The 25,673-nt window shown below is 47.7% G+C and overlaps 12 protein-coding genes across 12 annotated transcripts; 7 read left to right on the plus strand and 5 right to left on the minus strand.

Annotated features, from left to right (window-relative positions):
* Positions 1-565: 565 nt before the first annotated feature.
* On the plus strand, positions 566-2,652 carry K444DRAFT_539514 (general substrate transporter; the record flags this gene model as incomplete). The annotated part of the gene is made up of 8 exons (XM_024875636.1): positions 566-643; positions 763-819; positions 894-989; positions 1,034-1,181; positions 1,231-1,283; positions 1,350-1,405; positions 1,455-2,189; positions 2,244-2,652. 8 exons carry the CDS (start codon positions 566-568, stop codon positions 2,650-2,652), a joined length of 1,632 nt encoding a protein of 543 aa, XP_024731591.1.
* Positions 2,653-2,704: 52 nt separating this feature from the next.
* Positions 2,705-3,164, plus strand: K444DRAFT_110970 (uncharacterized protein). Its single transcript, XM_024870322.1, has one exon. It carries the CDS (start codon positions 2,832-2,834, stop codon positions 3,060-3,062), a length of 231 nt encoding a protein of 76 aa, XP_024731592.1. The 5' UTR covers positions 2,705-2,831; the 3' UTR covers positions 3,063-3,164.
* Positions 3,165-4,621: 1,457 nt separating this feature from the next.
* Positions 4,622-6,387, plus strand: K444DRAFT_597729 (putative glycerol uptake facilitator; the record flags this gene model as incomplete). The annotated part of the gene is made up of 8 exons (XM_024878498.1): positions 4,622-4,800; positions 4,946-5,106; positions 5,199-5,286; positions 5,340-5,562; positions 5,617-5,636; positions 5,688-5,763; positions 5,841-6,037; positions 6,194-6,387. The coding sequence occupies 8 exons, from the start codon at positions 4,622-4,624 to the stop codon at positions 6,288-6,290; spliced, it is 1,041 nt and encodes a 346-aa protein (XP_024731593.1). The 3' UTR covers positions 6,291-6,387.
* A 437-nt stretch (positions 6,388-6,824) lies between these two features.
* K444DRAFT_618056 (Skb1 methyltransferase) lies at positions 6,825-10,114 on the plus strand. Its single transcript, XM_024881246.1, has 4 exons — positions 6,825-7,122; positions 7,168-7,786; positions 7,961-9,459; positions 9,511-10,114. Exons 1-4 carry the CDS (start codon positions 6,982-6,984, stop codon positions 9,688-9,690), a joined length of 2,439 nt encoding a protein of 812 aa, XP_024731594.1. The 5' UTR covers positions 6,825-6,981; the 3' UTR covers positions 9,691-10,114.
* K444DRAFT_111173 (small nuclear ribonucleo protein SmF) lies at positions 9,786-10,637 on the minus strand. Its single transcript, XM_024870323.1, has 3 exons — positions 10,484-10,637; positions 10,391-10,428; positions 9,786-10,307 (listed from the first exon to the last, which is right to left on the minus strand). The coding sequence occupies exons 1-3, from the start codon at positions 10,490-10,492 to the stop codon at positions 10,073-10,075; spliced, it is 282 nt and encodes a 93-aa protein (XP_024731595.1). The 5' UTR covers positions 10,493-10,637; the 3' UTR covers positions 9,786-10,072.
* A 21-nt stretch (positions 10,638-10,658) lies between these two features.
* On the minus strand, positions 10,659-11,594 carry K444DRAFT_597736 (DUF866-domain-containing protein). Its single transcript, XM_024878499.1, has 5 exons — positions 11,517-11,594; positions 11,356-11,470; positions 11,232-11,297; positions 11,054-11,176; positions 10,659-11,005 (listed from the first exon to the last, which is right to left on the minus strand). Exons 1-5 carry the CDS (start codon positions 11,549-11,551, stop codon positions 10,862-10,864), a joined length of 483 nt encoding a protein of 160 aa, XP_024731596.1. The 5' UTR covers positions 11,552-11,594; the 3' UTR covers positions 10,659-10,861.
* Positions 11,595-11,694: 100 nt separating this feature from the next.
* Positions 11,695-14,253, plus strand: K444DRAFT_618059 (uncharacterized protein). Its single transcript, XM_024881247.1, has one exon. It carries the CDS (start codon positions 11,781-11,783, stop codon positions 13,956-13,958), a length of 2,178 nt encoding a protein of 725 aa, XP_024731597.1. The 5' UTR covers positions 11,695-11,780; the 3' UTR covers positions 13,959-14,253.
* A 73-nt stretch (positions 14,254-14,326) lies between these two features.
* On the minus strand, positions 14,327-15,855 carry K444DRAFT_569863 (uncharacterized protein; the record flags this gene model as incomplete). The annotated part of the gene is made up of 4 exons (XM_024877248.1): positions 15,186-15,855; positions 14,971-15,125; positions 14,558-14,915; positions 14,327-14,523 (listed from the first exon to the last, which is right to left on the minus strand). The coding sequence occupies exons 1-4, from the start codon at positions 15,595-15,597 to the stop codon at positions 14,327-14,329; spliced, it is 1,122 nt and encodes a 373-aa protein (XP_024731598.1). The 5' UTR covers positions 15,598-15,855.
* Positions 15,856-16,063: 208 nt separating this feature from the next.
* On the plus strand, positions 16,064-18,545 carry K444DRAFT_646172 (uncharacterized protein; the record flags this gene model as incomplete). The annotated part of the gene is made up of 9 exons (XM_024885173.1): positions 16,064-16,138; positions 16,351-16,521; positions 16,575-16,936; positions 16,995-17,059; positions 17,111-17,393; positions 17,445-17,736; positions 17,786-18,044; positions 18,094-18,192; positions 18,223-18,545. 9 exons carry the CDS (start codon positions 16,064-16,066, stop codon positions 18,543-18,545), a joined length of 1,929 nt encoding a protein of 642 aa, XP_024731599.1.
* Positions 18,546-18,603: 58 nt separating this feature from the next.
* Positions 18,604-19,743, minus strand: K444DRAFT_539305 (3-ketoacyl-reductase; the record flags this gene model as incomplete). The annotated part of the gene is made up of 5 exons (XM_024875618.1): positions 18,604-18,761; positions 18,868-18,960; positions 19,006-19,095; positions 19,148-19,307; positions 19,435-19,743. The coding sequence occupies 5 exons, from the start codon at positions 19,741-19,743 to the stop codon at positions 18,604-18,606; spliced, it is 810 nt and encodes a 269-aa protein (XP_024731600.1).
* A 676-nt stretch (positions 19,744-20,419) lies between these two features.
* K444DRAFT_634400 (uncharacterized protein) lies at positions 20,420-22,296 on the plus strand (the record flags this gene model as incomplete). Its single annotated transcript, XM_024883736.1, has 4 exons — positions 20,420-20,838; positions 20,897-21,264; positions 21,595-21,698; positions 22,030-22,296. The coding sequence occupies 4 exons, from the start codon at positions 20,420-20,422 to the stop codon at positions 22,294-22,296; spliced, it is 1,158 nt and encodes a 385-aa protein (XP_024731601.1).
* A 1,037-nt stretch (positions 22,297-23,333) lies between these two features.
* K444DRAFT_597743 (cora-domain-containing protein) lies at positions 23,334-25,644 on the minus strand. Its single transcript, XM_024878500.1, has 3 exons — positions 24,951-25,644; positions 24,263-24,894; positions 23,334-24,212 (listed from the first exon to the last, which is right to left on the minus strand). The coding sequence occupies exons 1-3, from the start codon at positions 25,569-25,571 to the stop codon at positions 23,729-23,731; spliced, it is 1,737 nt and encodes a 578-aa protein (XP_024731602.1). The 5' UTR covers positions 25,572-25,644; the 3' UTR covers positions 23,334-23,728.
* Positions 25,645-25,673: the final 29 nt, after the last annotated feature.

Consider the following 25,673-nt stretch of genomic DNA (forward strand, 5'->3'; position numbering starts at 1 on the left):
AAAGCAGTACCTGATTGTTGGTCCTGTTATTCTAAGCAGACTGCATCCTGATTGCAGAGCCGGATCGGCCGGGAACAGCTTGTCATATCTTAGCGATTACTCATGAGAAGTAATTTTCCGCGATGTGGCGAGAAGTCGTTCGCCGAGGCCTTTTGGTTGGCGGATCGACCGGAATAATAATCTGGGGAATTGTTCCTAGGGTCAAATTGACGAATAAGCAATTGCATATTGTTGTTATTTGTTCCATCCGCTGACCTTGAGAGGAGAATAATCCCGGGTCAAACCCGGAGTTTCATGAAACTGGACGAAAGAGTGCTGATCTTGTGCTCTTCGATATTTTAGTTTAACTATACTGCCGAATGCATGACCGCATCGTGAAGAAAAGCTTATAAGCTAAGTTGTGCTTCCCTTCCAAGAACGACATTTCATGTACGGTCTCTCTCCTGCTATTGGAATACTAGACATCATAATGGGTAGATTATCGAGATTCAAACCCCAAATGCCTTTCCCTGGGTGGAAGGCAAAGACTTCGTCTAATGGAGAAGGATCTCACGCTGAGAAGGAGATGGAGAAGTATGTCGGGCCTTACGACAATGCCCCTATTCCTCGTCTAACTATTCACTCCTTCATCATGGGTGTATTTGTAAGAGTTTTTCCCTTTTGATCTCTTCTAACCCCAACAAGGCGTGGACGGCCTTCTTTGCCCCAAATAACTCTAAACATTCCCCGAAAAAGGATCTTGCTGACTCCTCACTCTTTCAGGTTTCCATGGGAGGCTTTATTTTTGGGTATGATACCGGACAAATTTCTGGATTCTTGGTAAGCAGTCGAGAGAGGGTGTTCGTTGAGGACTATGTCAATTCGACAATTACTGACCTTCTCTCCTTGTCTAGGGCATGGCAGAATTTCAAAGCCGCTTTGGACAGAAAGATTCTGATGGCCCAGGCTATCACTTCAGTAACGTCCGCTCGGGCCTCATTGTTGCTTTGGTAAAAATTGCCCTACATTTTGAGAATTGCTCTAACAACATCAGCTTTCTGTCGGAACGCTGATGGGCGCACTTCTCGGTGGGCCTGTGGCCGACAGGATTGGCCGAAAATGGAGCATCTCAGGGTGGTGCATGATGCTCCACATCGGTTTGATAGTTCAAATGACTGCAGACAATCATAAGTGGTATCAAAGTAAAGGGACACCATTATCCCGTCCCATCTAAGTAGCTAACAGTCGCAGTTGTTGTTGGAAGATGGATTGCAGGTCTTGGCGTTGGAGCGTTATCCCTATTGGTAGGATTTTCTCACATCAAATATCTCGACTCTCTCCTTTTTTGACAATGTTAACCCGATCTAAAGGTTCCTATGTATCAAAGCGAGAGCGCCCCTCGCCAAATTCGAGGTGCTTTGATAAGGTGAATGCATACCCCAGGATGATCTGACCAGCCTGCTAAATCTTTGAAGCACATACCAGCTCTTCATCACTCTTGGTATCTTGGTCGCAAATTGTATAAATTTTGGAACCGAGAAACGCACAAACACAGGATCCTGGAGAATACCTATGGGAATAAGTTTTATCTGGGTGTTGATTCTCGGGGTCGGCATTGTCTTTTTCCCCGAGTCCCCTCGATACGATTACAGACATGGACGAGAGGAACAAGCCAAGCGTACAATGATAAAGCTCTACGGAGTTTCTGAAAACCATCGAGTTGTGGCAGAAGAACTCGCCGAGATCAAAGAGAAGCATGAGGAAGAACTTCTGCAATCAGGGGAACCATGGTATAGGATGTTCACTGGGCCAAGGATGTTATATAGAATTGCCCTGGGTGTCTCACTCCAAGCTCTTCAACAACTCACTGGCGCGAATTACTTCTTCTACTATGGCACTGTCATTTTCAAGAGTACCGGAATCAACAACTCTTATGTGACTCAGATGATCCTTGGAGGCGTCAATTTCGGCACAACCTTCCTGGGCCTTTACGTTGTCGAAGCTTGTGGTCGTCGAAAATCTTTAATATTCGGAGCTGGTTGGATGTTCGTCTGTTTCATGGTCTTCGCTTCTGTTGGCCACTTCGCACTCGATCGTAACATTCCAGAAAATACACCACATGCAGGCAAAGCTATGATTGTTTTTGCCTGTCTGTTTATCCTCGGATTTGCATCTACCTGGGGACCTATTATATGGACTATTTGCGCAGAGTAAGTGGCTGCTGAAACGTCTGAAAGAAAGGTTATTGATTGCATGGCCTCTAGGCTTTACCCTTCACGTTATCGCTCAAACGCTATGGCACTGTCGACTGCCTCGAATTGGGGCTGGAACTTCCTTCTTGCCTTCTTCACTCCTTTTATCGTTGGGGACATCGACTTCCGATATGGCTATATCTTTGCGGCGTGTCTATTTGTCTCGGCGGGAGTGGTCTATTTTTTCGTCATCGAAGGCCAGGGTCGCACGTTGGAAGAGATCGACACAATGTATATTCTCCATGTTAATCCCAGAGAGAGCACAAAGTGGATCGCTCCCCCACCCGAAGAATTAATCACCACCGAGAGGCTCGTCCGAGGAGAGGTTGCTGGGACTGGTGCCGACTTGGAGCAAAGTGATAGTGCGAGAGCAAGAGCAAAGGAAACCGAGCCTAGTAAGAAGTTACTTTTGTTTTTATAGAATTGGGAGTAAGGGGATTTTCATTCTTGGTGGGAAAGGGTTCTCAATGAAGCTCCGTCTGAGATGAGAATGGCGCTAACTTTCACAACAGGGCCCACCGCTGCTCACTCTGGATAAATAGCCACAATGCTGCTACTGAAGAGGGTTGAAAGGACAAAGCTTGCCAAGTACGACAACATATGACACGCCGAGGTGTCTATCACGTCCCTGGGCTGAAGACCTGGTCTGGTAAACAGCTCTTTTTGGGTGTGTATGTGCGTCTAAAGAGAGAAGAGAGGAGGAGCGGGGAGCTCGAGCTAAGTACAGGGTGCCACGCTAGGGCCAGGTCATGTGACGCTGACGTCACAACAGTGTCTTTTCTTTCCCACCTGGTAACAAGACACTCGGTGGAAGTAATTGGAGCCTTCTGACATCAATTTATTGATGAAAAATGGCCTTTAGTTTATATAATGTATTAATTGATTTCTCTCAATTCCCAAGAGCCGCTCTCTCCGAAGAATCGAGTGACTGAAAATGGCGCTACCAGGGTCAAGGAGCTACCGCAGTCGTCCTTCTTCCCTCATTGAACGGAAAGCGGCTATGATATGTGTCTGATTTCAATCCCAAAGAAGTGCTTCATCTCTTGCCCACGGTCCTTTCCCCCTTTTCATCCACATTATTTTCGAACCTCAACTCGGACCCGAGAAAAGCCAAGCCGGATAACCGGTCTCGACTCTTGCTCCCGGGTTCTCCGCGTACACGTACTCTCCCAAGTCCCCGGGCAATTCTCATCTTTTGTCTACCGGTGGGGGCACCTCTCAGATGTCAAGTGGTTGGGAAGAAAAGAGACCGACATTGCCGCACTTCCCGGTACGATGGGGCTAAATAATGGGTTCCAGTAGCTGTAACCAAAATCTAAATGTATCGAAAACTACTCTTGCCAATCACTAGACTTCTTCCTTCGAGAAGGGTACGGAAAGGTATATGGATCTAGATGAGCTTCAACGGCGTTGCAGAGTGGTAGCCTTGGTACCCTTTCGAGCTTAAAGCTTGTCGTCCGAGCTTGGCACTCAGAGGTCAACTCAATTCGATATCGCTAGGGGGAGGAGGTCGAGGAGGGGAAACATCTTAACACCGAAAACGCCGTCTTCAAGCTTCGGTTCGATATTTTTACTTAGTATGCCATCATTTATGCGGGATGGCATGCAGATTCACCCAACCTTGGTTGCGGCTGTCAGATTGCAAAGATTGTCCTAAACAGGAATGACGAACTGCAACATGATGTAATCCCCTGGAATGAGCTGTTGGAAACCTCGAAATTCCGGATAGAGAAAATGCGATTGGATAAGATGCAGTTCATCTCCGCAAGCTTTTGCTCTAAGGTCTAAATAGGGCATTAATCCAATAATAAGTCCATGGAGCTCATGGAAGTAAAGCACTTGCCACAAAGTTCGAAGCAGTGGCGATGGAAGTAGAGCCATACCACGAAGCGTTAGTTGAGCACCCAATAATTTGCCACGAACTCAAAGTTTTTTAGATTATGTCAAATGATTCTAGCTTCGACTTTTGTTATCTTCTTGTCAAGGATAGATGGTTTGAGTTACAAAGCTCAACTGTCTGTGGTGCTCCCTTATTTGGTTGTTTCAGTAGCAGCTCAATAGGAGTCACTTCTTAATAATTTGAAAGAAAAGGCTCTCTGCAACAGCCACTTGATTCACCTGCTTGCCCGCCTCCCTGACTGTTATATGCTTGCGAGCTCCCTACCCCTGTTCAGACTAGAAAACAAGCACCATTTCTCAGTGCCTCATTCGGCCGTCTATGGTTTCCCCAGGGGGTAAATACGAATGTTCGAAACTCGGGAAATCCGCACATCTTATAAGTAAGCTCCACAACCTATATCGGTAATCACTCTTCGCCCGCATTCAGACATTTGATCCCTATTTCAGTAACCTAACCGCTCGATTTGGCGTTGATTGCTATCAAACACAAGATGTCTTCCGCTTATGTCGAGAATGGCTACACTACGGGGTACGAGGTCAGGAGGCTGCAAACAAATGACATGGAAATAGGTGTGACCGATGCAGTCCAGAGGCACGTCCAAAGAAATGTGGTTGCTCCAAAGCCGGTGACCCAAGGGAAGCTGGACTTCGAATATTCTCGGCCTCGTTGGTATGTGATCCCAAAGCTCCATTCCCTTCCTCAAAAGTCCTTTGACATATTCTCTCCACTCTGAGAGTAAAAGCTCCAAAAGGTGTGGCTGAGCTTCTCGTTTGGTATGATTGATCAATACTAATCCCGAATTTTTGACATGCAGGTTGGGTGAAATGGCAGCCGAGGCCATGGGAGTCTTCTTCTATCCTTATCCTGGAATAGCTTCCCAAGCTTCCATTTTTCTCAATGGGGCCGAGCCAGCCTTTGGATCCATCTTCCAAACCGGATTGGCATATGCAATGTACTTATGCTCTCGACTTTATTGTCCATTTTCTGAGTGGTTCGCTAGTCGCGGGATATTTGAAGCTTTCGCCTCAGGACCCCTGGGTACATTGAAAGTTTCTGACGAGATGCAGGGATTGCTTTTGCCATTATTGTCTGCGGTCCGACTTCTGGTGGTCACTTTAACCCCGCAATAACTCTGTGCTTTGCTATTTGGCAAGGGTATGTTGGAAGAAGCATCAAATCTTGACAAACTTGACTAATTTGAGTACTAGATTCCCTTGGTCAAAAGTGCCAAGGTATATCTTTGCTCAGATCTTCGGTAGCTTCTTAGCCGGTCTCATCCTCGGCCAGTATCACCCACAACTTACGCTGCTTGCTGCTAAATTTCGCTCAAAAGGCTTGAGCCCAAACTCACTTAGAGGGCCGGGCAGTGTTCTTTCTAGTTTTCCTACAGCGACCGAGATAAACTATGGCTACTTGTTTTTTATTGAATTTGTATTTTGGAATAAATACCCGGACCTGATTAACCTGACTAATTGGAACATACAGCCTGTTGATAGTTTCATCGGGTAAGTGAACCACTTCTACCAATTGAACGAAGACGAACTTGCCCTTTGCAGTATTGTGATCTGGGCGGTTCTCGATCCAGCGAATCCGTTCAATGCTCCTTCTTCGGCGCCCTTTGTTATCGGCCTTGTAAGTTATATTATCGAATCTTCTTCTCCACCTGAGAACAGAGCAAATCTGAAAGATACTGACCTGCCAACTTTCAGGCCTATGCCAATATGGTCTGGGGTTTCACAAACGTCACAATCTCCACAAATCTGGCTCGTGATCTTGGAACTAGAATTGTGGCGGCGATCTTCTATGGAGGAGACGCATTCAATACCAATGCGCCAATCGCCATTCCGGTAAACGTCCCAGAAACTCTATTCGGCGAGCCTTATTCTCACAACATGTTGTTTTTCCCGTGCTTGAGGGCTCAGAGGTTTCACCAGAGCCGGCCTGTTCATTTATCTTGGTAGCTTGGCACCTTAGATCCTGGTCTCCCACTCTTAAAACCCAAAAAATTCCATATTGATTCAATGGCAGCTACTTTGGTCTACGAAGTTCTTCTTAAAGACAGTTTCGCCATCATTGCTAAGGGCCACAGTGTTCACGAAGATAGCCAGGAAGGCCTGCCACACCACTTGACGAAGACCGGGCAATGGAAGAGGGGATAACGAGTAACATTGCAAGGAGAGATGACTACAATGGAGCATATCAAAATGGCAAGGCCGCCGAAGAGTCCCTCGCTTGATTGTTGTCTCCGGAGTTGCCATGGAAAACATTCTACAAAAATAGATAGAAGGAAGGAAAGGGACAGCCAAATTTAGATAGAATGTATCATTTGAGTTGGGAAGTGGCTCTTGCCAATAGACGAAGTGCTCTTGGAACTCCATCGATGATCGAAATGATATGTTATTCACGGAAAAGGGCACGCAGGTTGTCAACAAACATCTCGAGAGTAAAATGCTGAACAGTACCAAGAAACCTGCAATTCAATCTCCAGGGATCATTCGCCATGAAAGTGGTGACACACTGAGCCTCTAGCTAGATAAATATATCGACTTGATAGATAGTGTTGTGGTGTAAGAGTAATGAATTTGAACTCCATCTTGGGCTAGAAATGTGGTTCCCGTCACGTGTTGCAAGCAAGGGATCCACGGGTTTGTTGTGAGTGGGCAAATTAAAATTTCCGTTTACGCCTGTGTTTACTCGTCACATCGAGAAGCAGCAACACGGCATCATGGCCCTTCTTTTCCTGTCGTTCTTCTAGAGTTGACCAGACGGTCCTTGCGCGCTTTTCTTCGTTCCTTTCTTGTTTTCTTCTCATGCGCGCAAACGACGTCGGAATTTGTCCCTCATTGAACAATGGCTTCCCCGCAGCAGCCTGTCATCGACCCTCCTTCTCCCGTAGATGATTTTACGCCCACATTTTACGTCGGTCATCATGAATCGAAACGACCATTGCCTGTCACAGACTTCGTTCTGCGGCAGGCTCAAGATGTTGGAGTAGGTGCCCCGCCAAAAATTGAGGATAGCTGCTAAAGGTCTCAGTACGACATGCTCACGAGCCCTATTACGAGTCCGCATTTCCATTCACGAGTCTTGACGTTAATATCTGAATATCTCTCCGAACTTTCCCTATTCGAAGCCTCAGATGATGCCGTCACGAAAAGCACCCCTCCTGCGCCAATAATACCCCCACTAACCCCCGTGGACACTCCCTTGACCCCTGGAGATACTGTCTCTCAATTGATCGCGTACTCCAGCCCCTGGATAGACCTCTGCTCTTCAGATCCTCTGATATCCAACATATCTCGCCAGGTTCTGAACATCGAGATAGCCTACACTTCATTCTGTGGAGTTGGCAATATTATTATCCCGGGCCCAAGATCGTATAGCAGCGGATCAACGAACAATGATGGCCTCATACAGTATGCTCGTGCCATCCAGGAAGCGCTCACCATTGGCAGTTACATTCAAATGGCCATTCATATCCCTATGTACGGAAACGATGAAGTCAAGGACATGACAGGCGACCTTCGACCATTTGCCCGAGATCACCATTCGGCGGCAAAAGGCAAGTCGATTAAGGAGATTGATTTGTTTGAGACGTGGGATGCGTGGAATTTGATTAGAAGTGTATGTAAATACAATTCGAGACTCTCAGTAGGTAAGAAGCCAATACAATCCGTTTCCCATATCCTGCAGAGCTTGTGAGGTGTGAACGATTTGAACCGCGAGAGCTGAGACCCTTCGGAGCTTGTCCTACACCTCTGAAGGTACTAAACCCGCTCTGTGTCAGAGAATCATCGTCAGAACAATATCAGTTAACCAATGTGTATAGCTCTTGGCCTTCCTCGCCAGCTTCCTATCGAATCTTTGCAATCTCGCTGGTTCGCCGAGCCTTTGCGGTTGCTCTCTTTTACACCCTCGACATTCTTGAAAAACAAAGGAGGCCATCCTGTTCTGAGCAAGAGTCACCAAAGTTTAATTACACGTTACATGCGGTTAAAGCTGCCTCCGTGGCTGTTGCTGTGTGACGTTGGGCCCATCCCTGGATTGGACGACCCTCTGCACCGAACCTCGACGGCAGATGGATTTCCTTCGCCAACTGCTGTCGCTGATGCATCGAGATCAGTTTCTCCCACTCCCGCTGAGGCTGTAGACCTCTTGTCAAAAGAATCTCAGAAGCCTAGGCCAAAGCACAAAGATCCGGCAGCTCATCTCATTTACATGCGATATCTCCAAAGAAGTCAGCCCCTTAGGACAGCCATCGAAAAATTTGGTTCTGGCTATCAAGACTATCTGCAGGCGCCCCTCCAACCCCTGACAGATAACCTGGAGTCCGTCACTTATGAAGTCTTCGAGAAAGACCCCGTCAAGTATGACTGGTACGAGCGCGCCATTGCCCAGGCGCTATCTGATTGGACTGAGCAACGGAAACCGACGTCAAGTCCTAGCGGCGCAGTTGTGATTGCTGTTGCAGGCTCTGGTCGAGGACCCTTGGTCACACGAGCCCTCAGAGCAAGTGAAATGACAGGTGTTCCTGTTGAATTATGGGCAGTCGAGAAGAATCCGAATGCCTACGTATTGCTTCAGAGGCACAATGAAGAGGACTGGGGCGGGGTCGTGAAAGTGGTGAAGAGTGATATGCGAGCCTGGAAAGGACCACTGCGAAGTACAACTGGTCCGATCGGCCAAGCAATCACTACCACCTCTCCTGCGCCAGCATCGCCATATGGCAGAGTCGATATACTTATCTCGGAGCTCCTTGGCTCTTTTGCAGATAATGAGCTATCGCCAGAATGCTTGGATGGTGTGCAACACGTGCTTGCTCCGCAGTTTGGCATCTCAATTCCAAGTTCCTACACGGCACACTTGACCCCAGTACTTGCGCCGAGACTGCATGCAGACATCTCGCATCGCGCTATCACGGACAATACAGCCACTGAAACTCCCTACGTTGTAATGCTACATGCCATTGACTATCTTGCAACTTCTGTTCCCGATCACCCACGCATTCAGGAGGCCTGGGAGTTTGTTCATCCCCTTCCAGCTACAACGCTTGCGGTTGCAGAAGCTAGAAGAGGAGGCGGTGTTAGCGGTGGAGGCGGCGGTAGCATGTCCGGTGGCGATGGGGCAAATGAACATAATACTCGCTCGGTCAGATTGAAGTTTGTATGTAAGGATAGAGGTGTTGTGAATGGGCTTGCTGGGTATTTTGAGGCAGTTCTTTACGATGGAGGGGAAGCAGGAAAGGTCGAGTTGAGCACGAGACCAGATACCATTGATGCGAAGAGCAAGGATATGATTTCTTGGTTCCCGATATTCTTTCCTTTGAAGGTATGCTTCACTCCCAAAACTTTTCCGCACGGGTGCTAACTTTCTTCTAAGACTCCTCTCTACTTTCCTGATGATTCAGAGCTGGAAGTGAGCATTTGGAGGCAGACAGATGATAGGAAGGTCTGGTATGAATGGCTGGTGGAAGCCTTTGTCATGGTTGGACCAGACAAGAGGATGAGACTTGGAATGAGTGAGATGGGAAGCAGCAGAAAAGTAGGCTGTCTTATGTGAAGTCTGTCACTTTGAAGTAAAAAAGTCTTGGCCCAATATGGGTTGTCAAAGCTGGTGACTGCCTTTTCAATTCAGGCAGCGTATGGCTAGACCCTGGAATCAAAATCCATTGCACTAATGCCTCTGCAAGTCGAAGCTTGCTTCTAGAACGCCTTGCCCATTGACATACCAGTAAACCTTTTGGGATCTGAACGCTCTTTCATCTTGCTCCCAACCTGGTCCGCAGAAAACCACCAGAAATTCGTGCCCTGATTGCTTGCGTTATCGAGTCACCGTCTTACCACCTCAGAAGCACGATTATCCCTCCATCTTCGTATCCGCATTGCCATTGTTCTGATTTGCGCCTTGAATCCATAAGACATTGTTGCATCTGTAGAAAGAATCAGCTTCCGTTCGTTTTTTCTACACCTAGCACCTGTATGACCCAAGCATTCAAGAAAATCCCATATAAGGAAACGCACCGTATTAGAACCTGGCCGAGAACACTCGTCATTTGTTGATCAATCCACTCCTCTGCACCTGACAACTGAATGTTCATGTAGCTGTCGATGCTCACAAGACGACCCTTGTACTCTGTTTGGCCCCATTTGAGACGGATAATGACTTCCTCGTTGACCCTATGACAGTCGCAAGTCAGTAAGATTTTGCGCAGAGGACCATGGTAGTCGTGAAAAAGGTGTGCGGGGGACGAGGGACATACAGATTTTGCAGCATCGGCCGCGGGTTGATGGGCATAAACTAAAGCGCGTTAGTCCTTATTGCTTTCTGAGAAGTGGTAAATAGAGTATCTTACAGCACTCATGGTAGCAGTTGCTTTGTGTGGAGGAGTCTATTGAGGCGGTGGATTCTTGAGCTCTCTGCGGAGGTCTGAGATTTGTTCGCTAGCGCGGTTCAGCCTACCACAAGGCTGCAGGGGGTTTGAAGCAAGGCTGAACATGCTTCACTTCCTATATCGCGGACTTTCAGTGGGCTTTTAGGTACCGGGTTTTGGTGACAAACACCAAGTAAAACAGTAGATTGATCCAGTCCCGCAATAGTCAATTGTCGGTTTTTTCAGCCTCGTCCAATGGAAGAAACTCAAAGCTCCATTTGAGATCAACTCATCATACTCTTAACACAAGGTGAAATCTCGTGATAATCATTCAAGAAGCTAAGAGAAAATCTCCGTCCCTCAGTTACGCCTAATTTCCCATTTCAATTCCTTGATGCTGACTTCCTCTCCCGCTTTCTCATCATAGTCAAACCATTCCCCCTCGGTGAGATCAATAGCTACGAATTTACTGCCCGACTCAATACCAGTCGCAAGCCACTCTCCCTGGAATTTGTCAGTTGCCTTAATCTTCTTCGGCGGTAAATATCTTACTTCGGGCTTGAATTCAGTGAACTCCATTCCTCGACAATCAAACTCAAGGATCTTCTGACGAGTTGGCGGAGATGCTTGTTTATATGGGATTGGAGGGGCCTTTATGGTAGCAGACGACTCTCTCTAGAATACAGTGAGCATATAATACTTAAAGCTACGGCTCTGGTGGTCGCCCTACCTTACAAGATTTGCATTTCCATACAAAATTGGCTTCTCCACGACTGCCGCTCATATCGTTCGCCTCCTAGATGAACCGTTAGCCTGAGAGTCCTCTCATCCTGAGAAATAACCACGCCACTGACAAACCGGCTAACGTTGACATAGTTTGGATGGACTTCTCTGCAGGAGCCGCACTGGACTTTGAAAGTGTACCAGAAGTTGTTCTCAGGCGTGTCATCCGGCCTGAGATCAGTCACCCTTCTCCTGTTAGCTTAGTTCGAAGACTCTCATAGATATCGCTAACCCGGTCAAGTCAGCAGTGAGAGTGAGGGTCAACATTATGAAGGTGGAGAAGGCGTTGAGATGTGATGTTGTGCTTCGCGGGGTTGAAGAGATGAGAGGGATGCGGACGTTAAAGCGGCAGGCTAAATAATGCTTCCAGTCCGAACGAGCGAGACTTTCACCCCTCGACCACAATCCTACGAATACGCCAGAACATACCGCAGTAACTTCAAGAATAAGCCAATTCGAGTCCCACAGTATTCTCAAAACCAACCATGCTACGATAATGCAAGTCCTCTGGTCTCGCGCGCAGGCCAGAGCGGCATGTCGCTGCGGGTCTTGTCTTCACGCAGCCATAGCTCGACGCACCACAACCGCAGCTGGCAGACGTCGATTGAAAGTTTCCGATCTATTCATAGCATGTTATTCTACAATACTGGCAACTGCCGCCTTCGCAGATGCTAAGGTCAAGGAGGACAGAAGGAAAGAGTGGGATCGCGTGATTGAAGAAGCCAAAGCCGGGATCCCGCCAAACGAGCCGGAATACGTCGAAGGAACGCAGTCACAGCCAATAACAGACTCTCTGGGACCGACCAAATCGTCCGACGGCAAGCCAAATGCTCAAAACAGTCTGTCAAAGCCAACATGGGGCCGAAATGGTTGGACGGCCCCTCCTCGGATCCAGGAGACAGCTCTGGAAAGCAAATTGAGGATTCTGAATTCAAAACTCAAGGAGGTTTCTATATCACCAGAATCTGTGGCTGAACAGGAGGCTGTTAAAATAACATCGCCAGATATCGATATCGACAATCAATGGGTCGAGGAGGACTGGGACCGAGAGCTGCAACCCAGAGAACCAAGAAGGCAGTTGCACCTGAGGAAAATGGAAGAGATGATTGCAAAACTTGTTGATCGACTATTGCGCCAAACCAGCATATATTCGGTTGAGAGCTCTGCAGCACCTGGGCCAAACGACATCCGAGAGCAGATGAATGAGATGGCTCAACGAATAGGGATGCTGAGAACGGGGTTTACTCGATTGCCAACTTATTCTTGGGACGATATGGAATCGGTCCAAGAGCAACGCTCCGCGCTGCATCGGTCATTGACCGCACTTTGTTACCGAACCGACCCAAGCAAGCCAAGCATAGATCTCATGCTCGCAAAAGTCTGCTACAATTTGCTAATCTCCACGGCACCGCCGAGTATCTTTACTTACAATACATTGTTACGGGAGTTCAATCGACTACGCCAACCCAATCTGACCGAGATTGTCATCGACTCATACTTTTACGAGAGTAAACTTAAACTTACTAGGACCACTGGTCGCCTCATTCTGGACCATTATCGCATCAAGAAGGATCCTCATGGGTTCAGTGCCGTTTCAAAGCGAATGGGGGGCCACGACAAAAGCATGCATATCAAGAGACGGCATGTTGATGTTCTTTGGATGCATAAGGTAAAAGAGTGGGCCATGACGAACAGGGTCATTCACCGAGAGGCTTTCTTATATCAAAAAATGCCCCGGGAAGCTGCTATTTTCGACTCGCTCATTTGTGGCTCTTTAGAAATGAAGAGAGTTAGATGTGCAATTCGTTATGTCCGCGCCGCGTTCCGAGATGGATGGGAGGTCACATCAGAGACCCTCTGCAAGGTCATCAAGAGTTGTCTTGCTGAGTTCGACCGTCTGGCTGGGATCTCCTTGCTTCGAGCAATCTTGGGGTGGGCCATGAATTACGATATTCCTACAACTTTCTACTCGAAAATGGTGCGGTCCCACGTGTATAGACTCCTAAGTCTCTGTGGGATTAGCCCGTCTCTGGGGTCAAAGCAAGGATTGCCGTTGAGACTACCAGGAGATTTGCTAGAGCAGATGCTTCTCCGCATGAACGTCGAGTCCGTTACAGATTCTGTGGAACGATTTGGCGAGCGGATCTTGTTTTTAGAACACCTGTGTTGCACCAATAGATCTGAGACTTCAACAGGGCTTGATTCGGCCAGCCAAGCTCTCGAATTTCTGAAAAGGGCGGACAATTGGGATAGGATACGTGCAAGGAGGCAGCACCAAGGCGCCCTTGAGGGACGTTGGACTAGAATCCGGGCTCTGGAATCTATGTTGGGCATGCATTGGAATAAAATCAACGCGAGACAAGTCGAATTGCTGCCCCTTGCTTTTGCAAGACTTACCACCGAACAGAAGAATCAATACCTTGAGTGGATCAGACTGGTGGAGCAGAGAGGCGAGGCCGTAGAGACATCGGAAAGGATAGAGTTTCTCTCGCATTTGGTGCGGATGCAAAATCAGGGCCGAATCCCCAGAGTCAAAGCTGCTCCACCGTCTGTTCTGAGATCAGGATGGAAGAAACGTCTGCTAACAAAGGATGCTATTGAGCCACAACAACCCTCACCCTTGGTTTCCATCTTTCCTGTCAGCACGCCCGTACACCCAGCCGCCACGGCGTGATGAATGAGGCTGCCATTATTTGTAAGGACGATCTTGTGTATAGAGCCTAAAGCAGGAATTCTCAGGCGTTGGAAATGCCATGTATTTAGAGGTTTGTGATGCATCACGGCGTTGGGGTATTTGGAGTTCGGAGATGGCATTCGCATGGAAGGGCGCTGCATAGGCAATCCCACTTGGGGAGAGGATTGTACTGAGAGAAGTTGATTTACTTGTATGGCATAATAGAAACCCATCCTATTACAGATAATCGACGTGTGGTTTTGGTACTCTCCATTCTGTCCAGGTTCAAGTTGGCCATAATTTCTCCAATTCCACGGAGTTCGAGATGATGCACGAGAAGTTCAGATCTATTGATATTCATTTCTGATTCAGTACCAGATACTACGGGTCCTGTGATGAGGTATCTCTTCCTGCCCCTCCACTTCCCGTTCCTTCATCGTATCATACAGAAAGAAGTCAATTAGGATGGCATTAACCTTTGCATCCGGATGGTTTCTGAGGATCTCACGTCTGAGTAATTCGACACACCATATTGCACAGCCTTGAAAACCAACGTCAGCAAGAACTTCTCACATGATGGTGGAAACCGTAGGGCAAACCTCTCAACTGAATCTCCCAGCTACACCCAGTTTCGATCAATTTCTTATGACGAATGGCATTGTCAAGTAGTGGGCTGTACCACAGGCAACCCAGGGTGTTCAACATCTGGGGAACGCGATAGTCGGCAAACATAGTGATCTTTTCAATGTCATCAAAGTGACCAAAGCCTTCGCCATCAAAAGCAGCCCAAACATCTGCTACGCAAATTTGTGCCCGCTTGAGAAACCGAACACTTTTTCGGTTCTCGAAAGGTACGACATCATTGAAGCAGGGGAAATTATTAGCGAGAATGTTGACCAAGGCCGCAGAGGAATGGTTGGCTTCTGCTATGCAGTTCGTGAAGCTGCATTGGTACTTCTGTACCCAAGCATCAGTGATCGGAACCGAAGGCGGCAAACGAGGTTGGTCACACCTCGTACAAGATCTGGCCTGCTTCTCTCAAGCAAGCCATCCTCTCCTGAAATAATGGGATCTCTTCCTCAGTTGAGCTCCTGAAGACATGCTTGAGGACCTCTTCCGTACACTCATCCTCATTTTGCCAGAAATCTGAAGACGTAATTGGTATATCTGGAGTCAAACGCCAGCATAAGCTTCTGCTCCGAGATCAGCAGGTTGTATTGAACTGACCCTCGTCAAGTGCCCTCTGCAATGAAGCAACTAAACTCCAGTAGCCTGTCCACTTCTTCCCTTTATACTCCACTGCAAAACGTTCTTCATCATTCTTCTCTGACCAGAAGGAGAAGTTCAAGAGATCCATAGTAAAAATAAACGCCACAGTACTTTCGTCCTTGGCCTTGGGGTGCAGCTCATGCTCCGCCCAGGTCTTCGTCGAATACTCTTTCTTCTGCATCTGGTCATAGATCATGGCTGCGGCAGCTTTGGTAGACCGATAGTCCAAGGCCACATCGATGGCGTTGTCGTAGACATATTCGGCTCCTTCAAGGACATGAGTTTCAGGAATCTTGGGTGCCAGAGAAGCTTTCTGAAAGTGTTGACGGAGGAAATCCAGAAGTCCTGGATCCGCCTCGTCGTCAGACATGATGGTAAACTAACAAATTCGGTATCAAGCGCTCAGGGGATTGTGAAACATCTGTCTCGGTGAGAATTTCAAGGTTGGGTCGACGGCCGGTTGCCTTTCGAAGCCGCTGGGTCTCTCAGGTCTCGTTCATGGTCGATAGTCAGTCCCGACAGAGCCAACGAGGGGCCAACATTTGAGTTCAGATCGCGAAATGAGAATTAAAAAGTCAGAGGAGAAACTCTATTATAAGGCGGTCCGTGCAAGAGCACTCTGATCTTCTCCCGATCCGACGATAAGGAGGCTACCTCGCTTACCGTAGAATTCTCGTCTTCTCGTCCAGTCGCGTCAACTTTTAGCCTCGTCAGGAACGCCTTGCTCCGTTTGTTGCTTCGGCGCAAACAATTCATCAACTTTACAGCCAGCAACTATTCCTGTACTTGCGATCTGACGATTAATGGATCTGGCGCGCCGCCCACTTTCGAATCCGATGGCTCCAAGCAAGTACCGCGACGGCTTCAACGCCCAATCTCTGGGTGTGGATCTCAACCGCAAGGTGAAAGAGGTAAGGAAGTTGCACCCAACCCGATCCTTGACCATCCTTCCCAAGCAGGCTTCACCTTGGAGCACTTGTAAAGTATACCAATCAGGTCAGCTCTTTGCTCCAGAGCTTCTGCCGTCTCTCTCAAGGCTTATGTTATGGGCCCTTCGGAATGGCGTTCTTGCTCGACTGTTGCGCCTCATGAACTTCACTTTCAAAGCTAACGCCATTGCTAGGCACGAGTTCTGATGGTTGGCGCAGGAGGGATTGGATGTGAACTACTGAAGAACCTCGTTCTCGCTGGCTTCGGCGAAGTCCACATCGTTGATCTCGACACAATCGACCTCAGCAACCTAAACCGACAGTTCCTCTTCCGACATGAGCATATTAAGAAGTCGAAGGCTTTGGTGGGTCACGCAGGCGCAAGAGATTGTATTCAGCACTGACATCTTGGGGATAGGTGGCTAAGGAGGCGGCACATAAGTTCAACCCAAACGTGAAGCTCGAAGCTCACCATGCCAACATCAAGGATCCCCAGTTCAATGTAGACTGGTTCAAGCACTTTACAATGGTGTTCAACGCGCTGGATAACCTGGATGCCCGACGACATGTTAACAAGATGTGTCTAGCTGCAGATGTCCCTCTGGTCGAGAGTGGCACCACCGGCTTCAATGGACAAGTGCAAGTCATCAAGAAAGGCATCACAGCATGTTATGACTGCACGCCGAAGGAGGTACCGAAGAGTTACCCCGTCTGTACTATCAGAAGCACACCAAGCCAACCAATTCATTGCATCGTTTGGGCGAAGAGCTATTTGCTGAGGTGGGTCCATACCGATTGCTGTGCTCTTGAGAGATAGCCAATACTGAAAATCTGAAAGTGAGATATTTGGAGCCAGCGAGGATGAATCACCTGAGATGGATCACTCGGAGGATAGTGAAAATGGTATGTGAGCCTCGTGGCCGTTCAAAGGCGGCGATGCTGACTTTTTGATAGCGAAGGAAATCGAAAAGCTACGGCAGGAGTCACAAGCATTGAAGAAGATTAGAGAGAGTATGGGCACCGAACCTTTTCCGCAGTTGCTTTTCGACAAGGTCTACAAGGATGATGTCGTTCGGCTGCGATCAATGGAGGAAATGTGGAAGACCCGCCGCCCTCCGGAGCCACTTGAATACAGTTCGACAGCAGAGGCAGCCAGTCGAGAGGATGTTGAGAAGACGCTGAAAGATGGGCAGAGAGTATGGGATCTCCAAGAGAATATCACAGTTTTCAGGGATAGGTACACCTGGCCTGGTCCAATACTTTACCAGAGCTCACTAACAATTTGCAGCCTGGAACGATTGAGTAAGAGAACGGCTAAGATGAAAGCATCATCAAAAGGAGACTCCGCAGATCCTACGATCACATTCGACAAGGACGACGAGGATACCTTGGACTTCGTCACGGCGGGTGCAAATCTGCGATCAATTGTTTTCGGAATTGAGACTAAGTCCAGGTTCGACATTAAACAAATGGCAGGAAACATAATTCCAGCAATTGCGACAACCAATGCTATTGTTGCTGGCCTTTGTGTTCTCCAAGCTTACAAAGTTCTCCGAGGAGAATTCACAAGTACCAAAGAAGTACGCAACTTCCTCGAATTCAAGCAAAGCCATTCTAACCTCACTCCAGGTCTTCCTGTCCCCATTTGCACCTGAGCGGCTCCTGGCCTCGGGTCGGCCCCGTGATCCAAATCCCGATTGCCCGGTGTGCAGTGTAGCACAAACACGAGTCCTTGTCGATATGTCACGAGCCACTCTGAAAGATCTAGTTGAAGATTTCTTGCAACTGGAATTAGGATATGGAGAGGAGTTGGTGGTCAACCACGGAGATAATCTTCTTTATGACCAGGATGAAACAGAAAACCTGGCCAGAAAACTCAGTGAACTTGGTATATTGACATGTCAATCAAAAGTCACCCGGCTAACTGGATCATTTAGGCATCAAGGGCGACAGCTTTTTGACCATCGTCGATGAGGAGGATGAAAACCCTCGAGTAAACCTCGTACTGAATGTACAGGAGAAGTATGTCGTATTCTGTGCGTCATGATTGAGAAGACTAACACGAGCCAGGACTGCGTTGGATGGCAAGCCCATAAAGAGTCTCGATATCCCTGCAAAGCAGGCGAGCGATGACAATTCAACTCCTCCCTCACCAATCCCAAGGAGAAAGAAATCGGTGCCGCAATCCAATGGCCATACCAATGGTAACGGCACATCTGCATCCTTGGCTGTTCTCGAGAACGGTTCCGGCAAAAAGAGAGCTGCCGCTGAGGCCTTTGACGGCGATACTCCCAGCTCGAAGCGATCTAAGATCGTCTCCAATGATGTTGACGACGGAGTGATTGTCTTGGATGACACCGACGGTGCAATACTCATTGACGATGACTGAGCTCTCACAATCCATCTCACCATAGCTCATTCGCAATGTCCGGAATGGGATCATAAGATCATGTGGCGCTCAAACCGCCATCAAGATTAAGCACACAATTATTCGCATATTGATTCGTGGCCAGAAAAACGGCGGCGTCGGCAATTTCAGCAGCTTGTCCAAACCGCTTTAAGGGAATGGAGTTCAGGGCTTGAGATCTTGCTTCAGGCGTCATGGCTACACCTTGTACATTAGAACAAATCTGGGTGTAAAGGGCGGGAGATTGGATCAAGATTCAACACCAATAGGATGCTACTGAATGTAATTGCCAAAAATTACGTACCTTCAGTCATATCTGTCTCAATGTAGCCAGGCACAAGGACATTGACCCTAACGTTTTTATCTCCAAGTTCGGATGCCAGAGCTCGAGTCAAGCCTGGAGGTGGTTAGAATTACATCTAAAATTCGCCCAGGAACTTACCAATGACTCCAGCTTTACTTGCAGCATACGCAGCACTTCCCTTACCACCTTTCAGGCCGAGCAATGAGGCAACATTGATGATACAGCCTTCTCTTTAAGTTAACACCGGTCAACAGAAAAGTGAAGAATAATTGAAGCTCACCTCCTTTCATGGCCATCATATTTTTCCCTACCGTCCTACATACCATCATGGTGCCCATAAGATTCGTTGTGACCACCTCGTCCAAAAGACTCGTACTCGTGACGAAAAGAGGAGAGTAATGAGTGACTCCAGCGGCATTGACAAGGATATCAACTTGTCTCTGGCTTCATTAGCTCCTTATCCAGAACAGCCATTATTATCCTGTAACCCCCCAATCAATCACTTTCTAAACTAAGCCAAGAAAGTTAAGTAGGAAAGCTCACCTCCTTCTTCAGCTCCCCCCAGACTCCATCCCCAACATCACCCACCAAAATTCTATGCTCCTGCCCGTCCGTCTCTTCCATTCCGTCTTTCACCTTCCATAATGACGACTTATTCCTGCCAATTAAAAGGCATTTTGCACCTTCTCTTGCAAAACGCCTTGCGATTTCGGCGCCTATGCCTCGGGATGCTCCTGTGATGATACAGTTTTTCCCTGCGAGTTGGCGAGGGGGGTTGGCAACGTTTTGGAGACTTGAGGATTTTTGGAAAGTTCGTTTTAGGGCATGAACGGTTGGGATAAACTTAGATTGAATGCTGGGACGGAGGAAATGCATTTCGGGATATGGAGAGGAGGTGAGGATGAGAAAATAGGTCTCGTGATTTCCATCTATAAAGCCCTGATGTTTGTCCAATTTGCTTCAGGGGTCACGTGAAACACAAGATTAAGGTTCCACCTCAGTTCGCCGAGTTCAAGATTTCACCTCGTCTTTGACATGTCCTTTCTAGACTGATATAAGAAATTCCGGTACAAAGATCTGCAGTTGTAGACATATGTCTGAACACACCTGAAGTATTAGTGCATGCATCATCTACTTGATCATACGCTTCAATGATTTCAACATGTGTGGTGAGGGGCTCGTAGTGGACCGAAAAAGCGGCACTGACATTCAATGTCCCAAGTCAAAGCATCCATTGGACTCCTGAGGGGCAGGAACTAACATTGCTAGAATCTCCCGATATATCGGAATGGACCAGACTTTGAATATACAATATCGCATGTGTTCATTTGAAGAGGAAGTAACCAACCTTATTTGCGATGTCCAGCTTGACTTTGGGACTTTGGAAATGGGTATCGCTTTTTTGTCCAGAGTGAGATGGGTTCCATATTGACTTCCAAGTGAGGCTGAGAGGTCTAGACCGTATCCCGACCGAACGTCGCAACCAGAAATGACCTCCCACGCGGATTAGGCTGCGACTGCCACAATATCGAAACTCCAAGATGACGAAAACATGAATCCTTTGTCAACCACATCGACATGTTTTGCCCTAGTCTCAACCATCACCAAAACATCTATCGTGGTGGGAGGATTCGTGAAGGACGTACGGGCGACAAGGAGCGACCTCGACGGAGTCTCTAGTGAACTGGGCTCCTTGAAGACCGTTCTCGAGTTGTTCGCAGACGATATCAATGAATCGAGGAATGTGTCTTTTCGGCAGACTCTGCAGAAGCAAATCGCTGGCATAGTAACAAATTGTAGCGGGGTTGTGGCCGGTATTAAAGAGACGCTCAAGAAACACGAAGGCGGCAAGGTGGCCAAGGCGGCTCAATGGGATGCCTTTGAAAAGGGCTATATAGTGAAACTAAGATCTACAACTAGTCTAGAGGCTCACAAATATGCTCTCGAAATAGCTCTGGACCCGGTTTCCTTGTATGTAACGTACGTCAATTTTGAGATGACAACTAACATTGGGCAAGACCATAGCCAGAGAGATCAAAGCCGATACGCAAGAAATACTCGGGGACACTACCAAAATTAAGGGGAATACGGAGCTAATTCTAGCTGAGATTGCTCGTTTCCAGCAGCAATTACTCCGCGACGTCGAGCGTCACCATACATCAGGATGCATGTTGGAGAGATATCTGGACAATCTTACAAGCTACGCTGAGACCGTCTATGATACCATTTCGACTAGTGTTGACGCTCCTGAGGGTAGTGAAAATGGATCAATTAAGCAACAGGAAGGCACCAGCTCAATATATCACACGGGAAGCAGCGGTGGTAAATACGACGACGACATTGAGCGTCCTCGTAAATTTCGATTAAGAGAGTCAGAAGGGCTCGATATTCATTATGGTAAATCGCAGCCACCCCAAAAGGGCAGATCCAACCTCTCAGTTAGGACCAACTGGGTGAAAATAATAGCCATTCTATCACGACCCGGGGCTGGTGTTCTCAAAAGAAAACAGCTTTGTTGGGTGTGTGTATGTACGTCTAAAGAGGGAAGAAGAAGGAGCGGGGAGCTCGAGAACTAAGATACAGGGTGTCGCGCTAAGCTAAGTCACGTGTGACATAACACATTCCTAGGCAACCCATACCCCCAGAGAAAGCAGCATCTGCGCATGCTTGATCTTCTCAGCAAGCGGAGCAAGAGCCATCGGATCAACATGCTGAAGTCCCTAATAGAATTAAGATATCTGCATTGCACCTTGTTCTTTTACGCCAATACCGAGAGAGAGGTATACTGCATGTCATCCGCCTCCAATTTCGTATTATGCAAGAGAACAAAGGTACAAAGGTGGTCGTTTATATGAATTGGATGACCCTAGGGAGCCGTATGTTTTTAACCAACCAGATTCTGATGATTCTGGTCAAATCGAGGATGTCGTCCATGTGGCAAGAGTCTTACCTGTGCCTAACTGTTGTGTCACACGTAACTTAGCTTAGCGCGACACCCTGTATCTTAGTTCTCGAGCTCCCCGCTCCTTCTTCTTCCCTCTTTAGACGTACATACACACACCCAATACAGCTGTTTTCCTTGAGGACACCAGCCACGGGTCGTGATACACTGATATTCGGGGTGGTTTCATTTGTCGACACGTACCAACTATCTACTTAAAGAAGGTTGTTGATCTCCCTCTAAGCGGTTCTGTTAAGCAGAGACCGGGCCATCGGCGCAGAATTACTCCCGGGGGCCTTAATCCTAGCAAAAGCCCAGATAGGACCCGCGAAGGCTCGATAGGCTCCGTGGTGTCTCTCAGATCATACAACGATTTCAGTACCGAAGTTAAGCTAGGGGTAGCTTCACTAATTCCGACGCCTCGAACGATAGTATGGGAGGCTACCGTAATGGCAGTCATATTCGAAGCGGGCCTGGTGGAAGCATGATCCTCAAATTTGAGATTTTAAGTGTCAAAGTTCCATTGCTTTCGCTTCATGGCATTCAGTTCAAAAGAGTCGCAGGAAAGGCTTGGCAATACAAAGATATGGCTGATCAGATTCTGAGAGAGCTCAGGCTTCGAGCTTCGGAAATGGCTCTTGCTGCCATTCAATAAAGCCGGTACTAGATGAAATACAGCCGTTTGTTCTGTGGGGGCTGTTTTGATACAAGACATCGAGGTCAAACTCCCTCCAATCCAATATGTCCAATCACTACCTCGGATATATCTGTCAGCAAAGTAATGACTTGACAGCCGCCTGACTAGGAAGCGCAAAGAAAGGCAGTGAGCCCAGTATATTCAGGAGAGCAATCTCATCACTTGCCCCTAATCGGGCAGAGTAGGTGGCAGAGGTGCGTCGCAAGAAGAGACAACTTCAGGCAGATGATGCGAGCACTGCAAAAGGTCTCGATTTCAAAGTACTGCAAGATACAGGAAAAGGCTCATATTCAATTATATCTTGAAAGTGCTTGCATGGCTCGGCCGGAAAGGTACTCAACCATCACAATCTCCATGTACCAGAAAAGATGGTTAGAACGGTGCGATGAGTAACAAACTGTTGCGCTTCAGAGGAAGAGTGAATATGTTGTATATTCGTGGAGGTAAGTGATGCAAGTGCAGAATGCGCTCTCTGAGGAGCATAAATTGGGGGCTCCAGAGGAGCTTATATAGGGGTGAAACATGCCCAGGAGCTAAGCCCCTGAACACGTGACATAGACACGCAGAAGGCACTTAGGGGGGGCCAGTGCCATGCAACAGTAAGTATGAAAGGATGAAGTATCTGTAAAGGTGAGCCGAAGATAATTAATGTAAGCAAAGCTGCGATGTGCAACGAAAATCCTAAGAGAGGGATAAAGTATTCACTTGAAAGCACGCTGGTTCAATAACGAACAAAGTAAAAGGCGAGCAGTGACAGGGAGATTGTGATGTTGCAATAAAGATCCTGACAGGGCGATTCACTTGAAGGCAACGACCATAAATAGAGGTGAGAGAATTTCATACATCTCAACATTTTCAACATACCAGGGAACTTTGGAACATTGGCACCGTCAGCAAAAGTTCTTTCTTGTCACCCCATGATAGACCGTGAACAAAAGCCTTCCGATTTTATATATCCTCTGTGATACTTATCGCCTTTCTCATTGAAATTTCTTGCCGCTGGATGGACAAACTTAATGGCCAGACAAATCCCATTCAACAAAGCGAGCCCCTTATCTTGCGAGAAGTTAATTTTTTTGCTCTTTCTCGACATTTGAAGGCGCGAGGGAGGAAGAGAGAGAAGTGTGTAGATACCTATCTAGTCATCTGCTCCCAAACGCCACATTAACCCCCTGCGGCATCTCCAACGCCACCAATACAATGAACTCCACCCATGTATAAAATTACACCACCTTCTTCGCTGATTTGGAAGCTGCGATATAGGCTTGAAGCTGCGCTGCCTTGGCAGCCGCGGCAGCAGTCATCGCATGATCATGTCTCTGTCTTTGCAATTCTGCTCTCCTCTCTTCCAAGGCCTCTGCCCTTTCCTCCTTCAGCCTTCTGCTCCTCTCTCCACGTTCCCGATTCACGACACCTAAATCCTCGTCTCTCCAGTTCCGTCCCTTTCTCCCATCTTCACCCCACATACTCAGTCGCTGCACTTTCCGTAATTTTACGAGTCCGTAGCTACAGACAATGGCGGAGAAAACGATGCTCCAGCCCGTGACACCCCAGAACCCGAAGTCGGATTCTTCGATGAAATTTTTAAGATTCATGCCGTAGAGCGCGGCGATGAACGCTCCCGAGCCGATCCCTAGGGTTCCGATAGAGAACTTGAGGTCGAGGAGCATGAGAGAGTTGCGATTAGCGTCTAAGATCGCTTTCACGCTGTGATCCTATCAGCAAACAAATCGGTTGAAAGGCAGGCAGGAACTGACATTTCTTCGGTATTACGGATGTTGGACACCAAATTCCCAGATTCTTGCACAATTTCATCACAGAGTTTATGGTAAGACTCTAGCAACATTTCAACTTCTGTGTGATCATCCTCTCCGCGCATCAGATCGTGACTTTTCTCGGTCAAGTACATAGCTGCTAGATCATCGTCTGCTTCAAGCAATTCGTCGATGGCGTCTCTGACAAGCTTTGCTTTCTGCTCAAATGTTCCGAGTTTCTTGGAGTAAATGAGGAGAGCTCTGAGCTTGTCTCGATCGATGTCTTCTTCTAGTTCTCTTAAAACTCGAACGACTGGTTTCCTAACCCCTTCAAACTCCTTCTCGAGACTTGTTATTACCGAGACAAGCACTGCTTCCAAAGCTCGGAATTCATATGGCAGTCCTCCAGCAGCAGGAGAGTTTTGCTTCTGGCGGAGCTTATCTTCCAAATCGTATATGAACGCCGACTGATTATACGAATCTACTGTGCCATAGGCGTCAAATACCAGCACTCGATTAGACTTAATGAGAACTCGGAGGTGGAGTAGATTGATGAGGATTGCTGAGGGCCGAACGAGGATGTGGGGGAGGAGACTCGAGTCAATCTTTCGTAAATCTCGTGGTAGGAGTCCATACTATAAACAAATGTTAGTACTCTAACAGAGACACGCTTCTGCATGGGCTCATATACTTTTGCAATCAGTTCGCTCTTCTTGAATTCCCCACTGGCAAGAACCACATTCCCAATCTCATCCAATTCCGTACAGCGAAGCTTGGGCTGCGCTGCCGCCTTTGCAGATATGTGCCGCCCAAGGCTGAACATATAAGTATCACTCCCTTCTTCTGATCCGAATAATGTTGACGGCAAATCATCTGGACGCAGAGGCTTTCCACCTTTCGCGGACGTGACTCCCCAGAGTTTCTGATGCCATTTTTTTGATCCTGACGATGACGAACGTTGTGTAATCAAAGTTCTTCCACATTCAAACTTCCTCCTCCGAGCTAATCCGCGAGAGTGGGCCGATTGGGTGTTTATAGTCGATGCGGCTGAGTGTGGCCATAATAATTCGACATTGAGAAAATTCGCCTCATGTGTTGCCTTTCGCAGAGCGGTCGTCGAGAGACATCTCGCAGATGATTTCGAAGGAGATTTAACTAGGCCTGGTCGTCCTGGAATACCTCGAGGTGCTGCATGATCAAATATAAAGCCCGGCCGAGGATTTGGACTGAAGAAGCAAATGCTCTCTGACTGCGACTTGAGGAACCTGAGCAAAGTTGATGATGGCACAGGAGCTTGAAAAGCGGACCGCATAGCAACTAAAGAAGCTATTGCGATCGATAGCTGGTTCTTGCTACTCTTCAGGGACGGTGGAGTTGCCCATGAGCTGAGGTGTTTTTGAAGCTTGGACGCCAG

The sequence above is a fragment of the Hyaloscypha bicolor genome (assembly GCF_002865645.1).
Source record: "Hyaloscypha bicolor E unplaced genomic scaffold K444scaffold_129, whole genome shotgun sequence".
Lineage (NCBI taxonomy): Eukaryota > Fungi > Ascomycota > Leotiomycetes > Helotiales > Hyaloscyphaceae > Hyaloscypha > Hyaloscypha bicolor.

Coding starts and splice junctions, on each gene's coding strand:
- K444DRAFT_110970 (XM_024870322.1), top strand. CDS start 2,832: ATGACACGCCGAGGTGTCTATCACGTCCCTGGGCTGAAGACCTGGTCT.
- K444DRAFT_618056 (XM_024881246.1), top strand. CDS start 6,982: ATGGCTTCCCCGCAGCAGCCTGTCATCGACCCTCCTTCTCCCGTAGAT. Junction 7,123..7,167: donor GGCAGGCTCAAGATGTTGGA/GTAGGTGCCCCG, acceptor TAAAGGTCTCAG/TACGACATGCTCACGAGCCC. Junction 9,460..9,510: donor CGATATTCTTTCCTTTGAAG/GTATGCTTCACT, acceptor CTTTCTTCTAAG/ACTCCTCTCTACTTTCCTGA.
- K444DRAFT_111173 (XM_024870323.1), bottom strand. Junction 10,308..10,390: donor CGGCCGATGCTGCAAAATCT/GTATGTCCCTCG, acceptor CGACTGTCATAG/GGTCAACGAGGAAGTCATTA.
- K444DRAFT_597736 (XM_024878499.1), bottom strand. CDS start 11,551: ATGTTGACCCTCACTCTCACTGCTGACTTGACCGG. Junction 11,177..11,231: donor GGAAATGCAAATCTTGTAAG/GTAGGGCGACCA, acceptor ACTGTATTCTAG/AGAGAGTCGTCTGCTACCAT. Junction 11,006..11,053: donor TCACTGAATTCAAGCCCGAA/GTAAGATATTTA, acceptor GACAAATTCCAG/GGAGAGTGGCTTGCGACTGG.
- K444DRAFT_618059 (XM_024881247.1), top strand. CDS start 11,781: ATGCAAGTCCTCTGGTCTCGCGCGCAGGCCAGAGCGGCATGTCGCTGC.
- K444DRAFT_597743 (XM_024878500.1), bottom strand. CDS start 25,571: ATGCGGTCCGCTTTTCAAGCTCCTGTGCCATCATCAACTTTGCTCAGG. Junction 24,895..24,950: donor AGAGCGAACTGATTGCAAAA/GTATATGAGCCC, acceptor ATTTGTTTATAG/TATGGACTCCTACCACGAGA. Junction 24,213..24,262: donor ATCCGTAATACCGAAGAAAT/GTCAGTTCCTGC, acceptor ATAGGATCACAG/CGTGAAAGCGATCTTAGACG.